The sequence below is a fragment of the Nyctereutes procyonoides genome, unplaced genomic scaffold (assembly GCF_905146905.1).
Source record: "Nyctereutes procyonoides isolate TBG_1078 unplaced genomic scaffold, NYPRO_anot_genome, whole genome shotgun sequence".
In the NCBI taxonomy this organism is placed as follows: domain Eukaryota; kingdom Metazoa; phylum Chordata; class Mammalia; order Carnivora; family Canidae; genus Nyctereutes; species Nyctereutes procyonoides.
This window is the reverse complement of record NW_026575159.1, coordinates 18532606-18541332: the sequence shown is the minus strand read 5'-3', so window position 1 is coordinate 18541332 and position 8727 is coordinate 18532606. Positions and strand designations below refer to the sequence as shown.

At 55.7% G+C, this 8727-nt stretch overlaps 1 protein-coding gene across 1 annotated transcript; it reads right to left on the bottom strand.

The window, feature by feature from the left end:
• Positions 1 to 399: 399 nt before the first annotated feature.
• On the bottom strand, positions 400 to 8187 carry TRIB1 (tribbles pseudokinase 1). The gene is made up of 3 exons (XM_055314346.1): positions 7800 to 8187; positions 5500 to 5792; positions 400 to 2855 (listed from the first exon to the last, which is right to left on the bottom strand). The coding sequence occupies exons 1-3, from the start codon at positions 8157 to 8159 to the stop codon at positions 2390 to 2392; spliced, it is 1119 nt and encodes a 372-aa protein (XP_055170321.1). The 5' UTR covers positions 8160 to 8187; the 3' UTR covers positions 400 to 2389.
• Between the last annotated feature and the right edge of the window lie 540 nt (positions 8188 to 8727).

The following is an 8727-nucleotide window of genomic DNA, read 5'->3' as shown; positions in this document are numbered from 1 at the left end:
GCCGGAGTCCCCTGTTCTAAGTGGCCATAGCTTTCATCAAATTCTCAAGGGTCCCTGACCTAAAAAAGACCCAGAGCCGGAGGGTTTGTTCCATTGCTTCTCTCCACATGTTTCTCAGCTCTGCACCAACCCACAGCCCTCACCAACTCATTTCACTAAGCTGGCTTCACCCATCAGAATGAATTTGCCCACTTCAGTGGAAAAAAGTGAATGGGCTCAACCCTTCCAAAGGTCATACATCATCATCATCATCATCATCATCATCATCATCAACATCATGTTTGCTTCTGGGTTTCCCCTGTGATATTCCAAACCCGGAGGCCGGAGACCTCTGCATCCCCCGCATGAGACCGCACAAGGCAGAGGCAGACTGGACTCCGAAGAAATTCACCGCGCCTATTTACGAAACCAGATTTATTAAAATTTCTCTACAAGTCAGAAACGGTCGTCTCACTGTTCACATATATACACATGTACAGGAAGGATCTAGTGTTTCGAGCTTTCCCGGCAGAAGCCCCAGCCAGCCCAGGAGTCCTCCGCCGGGTAATGTATCACAGATACAACAGTCGAGCAACCACGAGCGCATTGAATATGACAGAGGGCCTCTGTCCTCCCTCTTCTCCGAGTCCCATGATTCTGTCAAGGTCATATTGCCGATAATCATTCACATTTCACGTGGCTTTAGACACGCAGGTTATTCAGACAGACACAGACAACAAAACAAGCCTTAGAACCAAAACGACAAAAACGTAGTATCGGACAATAGGTATAAAAGGTAAAATATATATACAAAGTACACAGTACGTGAGGTATACACAGCATTCTCACAATGCATGTTAGTTGTTTGCCTAGGCGTAGCCCTTAAAAGATGACTGCCTGCTTTTTTGTGCCATTGTTCAAAATACAGTATGTTTGGTTTACCCGTTTAACCACCTGATTTCAGTACTGAGACACTTACTGGTATTTCGTGGGTTCTTGGATTTTAATGCGAGTTGGTTTTCTCTGTTAAGCTCTAGCTTTTGTAGGTAGTGAGCTCCCCATCTCTGGAAGCATTCAAGCAGGTGCTGCATTCCCACCTGAAGGAGGCTGAAGGGAGGAGAGGCGGGGAGGATTTCTGCTTTGGGAGGTGGCAGAAAGAGGACAAAGGCTGGACTACATTAAAGTCTCTCCCAACTTTAAAGATTTGGGGCCCTTTCACTCTAGATGTCGATCATAGAGATGTATTCGTAAACCACGCCAAATTTGAAATACGAACAACCCATCATGCAAAATGCAGCCACACACACAATGCCAGAGGCAGACCATACCCATGAGGGGTTAAAGTACAATCCTGGAAGTGGGTCTGAGAATCATCTAAGTCTATCCAAAATTCACTTTCTCTTAAAGCACAGAGATGTTTGACATTCACTCTCGGGAGAGGCGTGGAGGGCCTCTCCTTATCTTTCTCCTCCTAGACAGAATGTTCCACCCTGAGATGGTCTTGGGAACAAAGGGTAAACTGCTGACCCAACAGAGCTAACGGTTTCCAAGTGCTCAAATTGACTTTAAACAATCTCCAAGTCCCTCAGTCTGAGCTCAGAGTTTCTGAAGCAGCCAGGAGTTCAAATCTTTTGTGATACTTCTCCACGGTTAGCTGGTAAGTGCTTGGAGAGCAGAGAAGGAGCCGTTTCAAGGTCAGAAGGAAGGCATTAGTGCAAATGAGGTCTTGGCAGGAAATGGAGGAGAGCGTCTGGGTTCGTGGTGCAGGCTCCTCTGCTCCTCAAAAAGTCCGCTCAGACGTGGGGGGGGGGGGCGGGGGGGGGCAGGGTCACTGGGAGAGGTGAGTGTGAAGGAAGGGTGCGTGTTAAACCAAACCAAACCAAGAACTTTCCAAGAGAGAAGCTGGGGGAGCGACAGTCTAGCTCCCAGAGACAAGGTCAAAGATGGCAGGTTTATTGGCCAACGTGATTTGTCACCCTGTTAAACTATGGTTATTGCCCAAAACGCCACTGTGCGACTCACTTCCTCTCCCTTTAAAATGTTCACATCCATTTCACTTGGCCACACGCTGTAGGATATCCATACTCTTTGCCACCCCTGAAGACGCAGAAACCCCCACCCCCACCCTGCCCCATCTGACAGCGAGATAGTGGGCCAGGGTTCGAGACAGCGGGCCAAGGTTCGTTGAGAAGGGAAACGACTTTGCAGGGTGGCCGATCGATCCGAATGTGTGCTGCTCAGATCAATACAGTCACTCGTCACAACAGGTAAGAGGGGGTGCCACGTCGAGTTCAGCAGCTACCAGCTTTACGCCATCACGTATCTGGTTGGCACCACGCCGAAAGGCCTGTCCATCTTTAGAAATGGAAATGCCATGTGTGAGAATTATGAGGTTTCTGAGGTTTGGGGATTAGCAGAAGAAGGAACTAATGTCACTGTCCTCTTGGTAGTCTGGAACAATCTGGTCTGAAGTTCCCATTTCTGAGTCAACGTATCCAGGTTCCAAGACAGACTCAAACCAGGGATGGAGTAAGATCTCCGGGGCAGTGAGTCTCTCGGAGGGCTCCCGTCTCAGGAGGCTGCGAATGAGGCACCTGGCTTTGGGGGAAATGTGGTCAGGAATGCAGAACTGTCCACGTCGGATTTTGGAGAAGAGGGCACTGGGATCTGAGTCATGGAAGGGGTATCGTCCCACCAAAAGGGTGTAGAGCATCACCCCTAGGCTCCAAACGTCTGCCGCCTTTCCGGAGTAGGTCCCCGTGGTGTTCAGAATCTCAGGGCTCACGTAGGCCGGGCAGCCGTGCTTGTCTGACAGAGCATCGTCTTCCCCCTTGATTATGTGTGTGTCTTCTAGACTTTCCAGTCTGAGCTGGCTTCTGCAGGAGAGGAAACAAGCTATTACTTCCAGATCGGCTGCTATGAAAAACAAAGCCTCCTCTATAACAGCACCCACAGGCACTAAAAGCAAAGGCCCAAGGAATGCCATTTACCCCTCCATCCAGTAAGCAGGGCCCTGCAACCACCCAGGACTCAGGATTTCACAAACCAATACAAACTGCAATAAACATTCGCAAAGTATCAAGAGCGCCTGGGGCGGAGGGTATGATGCAAAGCCCCAAATACTATTCATTAGGCTAGAGCTTAGAAGAGATATCCTAATAGGGTTACACAACTTACAAAGTTCACATTGCAGAAGTGGGAGCTTGTCTCAGGGGAATGCTGACATTTTTCTACAGAAGCTGTCAGGGAAGAACAGTATATCCCTCCTTCTGGGGCGGTGGGGGGGGAGAGGGGGGGCTGAGCATCCTACAGGCCCATCTTCTTCTCGTGCCACTGACTGCTGCACTGCTGGGGCTACATGGGCCCGCCTTCTGCATTACAGAACTCGAGGCCCAGAGTCAAGGCTATCATGCTCACGTTGTCAGCACTCCTGCTCACGCCTGCGTGATAGACACACACAGGGAACTCTGTCTACCTGGGCCCAGGGCGCGATAACCGTGACGGGAAAGGTGCCAGGAATGTTAATTACATTTATTGGGGTGTTTCATTGCAAAGAACACTTAGCCGGGACCTGGAGGTTATACGGGCAATCAGAAGTGGCTGGTGGATTTGAAGGATGCGGGGCCTCAGAACATCCGTACCCACGGATGGCACATCAACACCTGAACCTATTTCTTCTACATAAGGGTTTATCTTTCACATGGGGAGTTATCCCCTACATGGGGGGGTTATCTCCTACATGGGGGTTTATCTTCTACATGGGGGGGGTTATCTCCTGCATGGGGGGCTTTATCCCCTACATGGGGGGGTATCTCCTACATGGGGGGTTATCTTCTACATGGGGGGGTTTATCTCCTTCATGGGGGGGCTTATCTTCTATATGGGGCTCTGAAAAAAATCTTTAGGCAGAGGCTCTCTTCTGAAGCTGCAGGTGCCTCCTTATTCAGACGCAGCTACCCATAGGTCATGGGTCCCCCAAAGCCCAGAGCCACATGGGGAACCTCCATCATCTGGTGGCAGACCGTGCCCCTCCCTGCTTCTCTGAAATAGCCCTGTTTCAGTAAGTCACTTGTTGTGAAGTCAAAGGCAAACATTTGGTGCTGGCTAATGGGTCAATTTCTTTTCCTCTCAAAGGTCTGGTTGTGTTTTTTTTTTTTTTTTCTTCCTGCCTTCCTGTTCCCTGGAGTGTAGTATACATGTGCTAACTTCGTATGTCCTCAGCCTGACCTCCCCGTCGTTATGTAAAATACCCATTGGTTCTGTAAACGGAAAATATGACTCAACCCACACTGTCTGCCCCTGATTGGCTGCTGTAGTACTAAAACCCTGCACCTGTGCTGGTTCCCCGGCTAGCGTCAGCCTGCCATTGCTTAACCCTCGGGTTGCCAAACCCCGTGCACATGACATTCGCCTGTGCAATGCGGATTTCAAAAGCTAGTAAAGGAGGTGTGTAAGGCATGTTTCAGAAAATACATCAACATATCAAAGGAGCATGTTCCAGGAATTGGAAACTTCTCCATTGCAAATACTTTGCTTTTCTTTGCTAATCAGTTATGTTCCAATAAGTTTTGCAAGGTCAGATATAAAGCTATGCTTTATGGCAACTCAACCCTGTACTCTTTCCTACGGATCTGGAGGCAAGGGTAAAAATGCACAGCTGGGGACAGCCCTCCCCCCCCCCCCGCCCACAAATAACTGCAACAAAATAATGCACACCCCTCCACAATTCTACAGGGGGTTTTCGCTCCTTATCTTTCCAGAAGGGATACGGCCCACCTCTTAAAGTCAAGTAAGGTCTATTCCCCGCAGCTTCCCGAATTCCCTTGCCTGAAACCTCAACTCTGAATCCTAGAGTCTCGTTATTCTCTTATCAAGCTCATCTTGTCCTTTATGAGGGAAAGTCACCATCTATATTTAGGAACCAATTCCAGCCAACATCCATTTATTATTCAATGTGGCTACTTTCTCAAGATGTATCCAAACAAGAGGTCTGAAAAGTCATCAGAGAATGTGAAGAGCAGTACTGGGGGTCAGCCCGAAGTGGAACAGGAGTAGGGTACAAAGGAGGAGAGCAGAATAGGGCAAATCTAACAGTTTAGGTCTGTCATACTTTTTAAGTACAAAAAAAAAAAAAAATTTTAAAACCTCCCCGCTTGGTAGAAGCCAGGATTTGAAAACTTCCTTTAGGAGTCAATGCGGTGAGGACAGACTGACCATCTGTTACCCGAGAAGAACTGACCTTTCTGATAACAATGGGGATAAACTTGATCCTGGAGTGGAAGTGGGGAGGGCATCCTGTCATCATGTGACATCCCACAGAAAGAAGCACCAAGGTGTCCCGGGGCCACATCCACGACAGTGCAGAATAAGCCATCCTTGGCCGTGGCTCCTGGGGAGCGGCCTTTCTAAATACTCATTCTGGGACAACTGAGCCCTCAGCTCTGATGCGAACCAACACTCTGTACCTAACCGCTTAACCTGCCCCGCAAGGCCACAGGAGTTGCTGCGGAGGCTGCTCACCTCTCCTCCGTGGAGAAGACGAATTTCCTAAGTTTCAGGTCCCCGAGCACGATGGCCGACTGATGGCAGTGGGCAACGGCGGAAACAATCTGCTTGAAGAGCCGGGCAGCCTCCTCTTCCCGCAGCCTCTTCCGGCTTCGCACATAGGAGTGCATGTCCCCAAAGTCCTTCTCAAAGAAGACATAGGCCTTGGTTTCCCCAAGGATCACTTCCACAATGCCAGTGATGTTCCTGTGTGACGGCAGCTGGATGTAAGGCCTGATTTTGTCCTGGTAGTGTTTAATAGGAAACACCTGCAGAGAGACGGTGACCCCATTTAGGAGGCTAGAAAAGCAGAGGCTGCCTCCTGAATGCCGGACTGCAGCAGCTCTCAGCCTTCGGCCTTGGGTTGACAGTACGGCTCCCTTCATTTATCTCTGCACCACCACCACCACCACCCCACACCTTATGCAAGAAGCCTCAGCTGCCTCTAACACCCCAAACCAGCAACATAGAGGGCTCTGGTCTAGCAGATACCCACTGGGTTACTCTACGGATGGTTTAAAAGAGCTGTCTTCTATATACGTTGCCTCCTTTCACAAGGGCTGAGCCCTAAAGCTGGCACCCTCTGTGGCCCTTCCTTGTTTGCAGGTGGGGGCTGCTGCAAGTAGCTGCAGGAAGCCCCCCCTCCCCTCCCGGGATCTCCAGGAGCTGAAAATGCATGACCCCCTGCAGACCCAAAGCTCTCGCCACAGAGAGCACAGAATGTGGTGACTCTGCAGCCTGCGAGTGGAAGCAGGGGCTGGGGAACATGCAGATCTGTCATTAGTCAGAAGGAACAGATGACTCGCAGAAAGACTGTGACAACAGAGCCTTAAACAACCTGCCTATACAGTCTGACTCAGGTAGAAACGGCCTTGAGTTAAAATTAGCACAGGATATGGGATGTTCTGTATGGTTTTTACATTTGTTTGTTTATCTCCAGCACCACCCCACCCCGAGGTGGGGGGGGGGCACACAGCTCCCACCCTCCACCTTCACCAGGGAAATGGGTAGTCTCTCCTCTCAGAAACTAGCTGGTCTCTTTAAGGGCCTTTTGTTTAATCCGGTTACTCATATCCTAGACTCAACTGGAAACGGTGACACATGGGCTGTCACCATCTGGATTCAGCTATTATCTGCTCAGAGGAACTGGAAGGGGTTGCACAATGGCCAGACCCACCCCACCTCTGAGGCCTGGCTGCCCCGGCCCCGGCTAGATGAATCTCTCGGCCGCCCCCCCCCCACCGCGCCCCGCCCCCCCCCCACATCTTCCCCAAACCGCTCCGAGCCCCGGCGCCCCAGCGCCCGGGAAGAAAGGATTCCCCCCCGCCCCCCGCCCCTGTGCACCCGGCTGGAGCCCGCCTTGGAAATTTCATTCCTGTCGGACAGTAGGTGGCAGCAGCAAGCCTAGGGAGGGGGAGGCGGGTGGAGTTCAGGTGAGTTGCGGAAAACCCGAGAGCCACTTTAACGGAGGGGTGACCCTGTCTCTCGCTTGAAAAGGAGCAGCCCCGAGGCTCCTGGGGGACGTCGGGGCCGGGCGTGCACGGGCGCCGGGGGTGCACGCGGAGGATCCTGCTCCTAGGAGCCCTATCTCCCCCGGAACGGAATCTCTCATGTTCAAAAGAAAAGTCGCTGGCCGGGAAATAGAGACCTGGGGGGCTGAGAGGGTTCCTAGCCGGTGTGGGCTTCCCAACATTTCTGCGCCGGGCGGACCACCTCAGACCGCTCCCTGGGGAGGACGGGGTTCTCCTCCCGGCGCGGGTTGGAGCCGGGATCCCCAAGACCCGAGCCCGGCACGGTCTTCCCACCCCCCCCCCGCCCCCCTCACCACCCACAGCCTGGCCCAGGTGCCTCGCAGCCCCGGCAACAGCTGCCGGCTGCTCCGAGCTCCACGGAGGCACCCACTGCAGGGCGTCCTTCCAGGACGGGGGGCGGGGGAAGCCGGGGGAATGAGAGCAGGGGAATGGCATGGCCCTGGGATCCATGTCAACTCCACAACTTATTTGGGACGCCGTGCGCTACGCCGGGCGCGAAGGGCAGATCACGGAGAACGGCCACTGAGCACCCGCCGCGCTTCCTCTTGCCCGCCGAGCCCCCGCCGCGCCTCTCCAGCCGAAATCCCCCAAGGGGTGGACGAAGCTGGCCCAAAGCCCGCTGCCACGCTCAAGTCGCCGCAGGTGGCCCCGGAGGCCCCCGGCGCCGGCGGGCGAGACCCCGAGCACCTGGGCGCGCCCCCGCGCCCCCGCGCCGCCCGCGGGCCCCGACCCCCCGGCGCCTACCTTGCAGCGCAGCTCCCGGCCGGTGTGGATGCACAGCGCCCGGGACACATGCTCGCGCTCCGCCAGGGGCAGCAGCAGGTAGTCGGCGATGCGGCTGGGCCCCGGCGCGCTCCCGCAGCCGCCGCCGGCTCCCGGAACGGCGGGCGGCGGCTGCGGGCTGCAGGGCGAGCCGGGGGGGCTGAGGTAGTCCGGGGGGCTCGAGCACTCGGAGAGGCGCGGGCACTTGGCCGCCACGGCCGCCGCGTCGTCCGCGTCCAGCAGGCGTTTGGCCGGGGCGCCCCGGGCGGCCGGGAGCAGCAGGGCCGGGCCGCGGGGCTGCGAGGCGCCGCTCATGGCAGAGCGCACGGGACCGACCCGCATCCCGTCCCGGGCCGGGCCGGGCCGGGCTCGGCGCGGGCGCCGCGACCTCCTCCAGCCGGCGGGGTGGGCTTTGCAGACGGAGCTCGGCTCGGGCCCCCGGGGGGCAAGGCGGGAGCGGCTCCCGGGAGCGGGCGCTGCACGCGGGAAGCACGCCGGCCGCGCGTCCGGGGGCGGGAGGCAGAGGCCGGCTGCGGTCCCGGGACCTCGGCGGGCAGCGGCGCGGGGCGCCTGGCCGGGGGCGGCCGCCGCTATTGTTGTCGAGGCCGCCGACAGTCCCGGAGGCGGAGGCGGCGGCGGCGGCGGCGGCGGCGCCGGGTGTTGCCGACGTCCCGAGCCGCGAGCGCAAGATTCCGCAGGCTCGGCGGAGCCGCGGGGCCGATGCGCTTCCCCGAGCCCGAGCAACTTTTCCGCGGCGCTCGCGTCCTGCGCGCCCCGGGGCTCCCGGCGGGCGTGTGAGCGAGCCCGACGCGCTCGGAGAGCGGCGGAGCGTGAGTGAGCGAGTGAGTGTGTGCGCCGCCGCGATCCCGGCCAGTGCACTCCTCCTTCTCCTTTTCCTCCACCTCCTCCG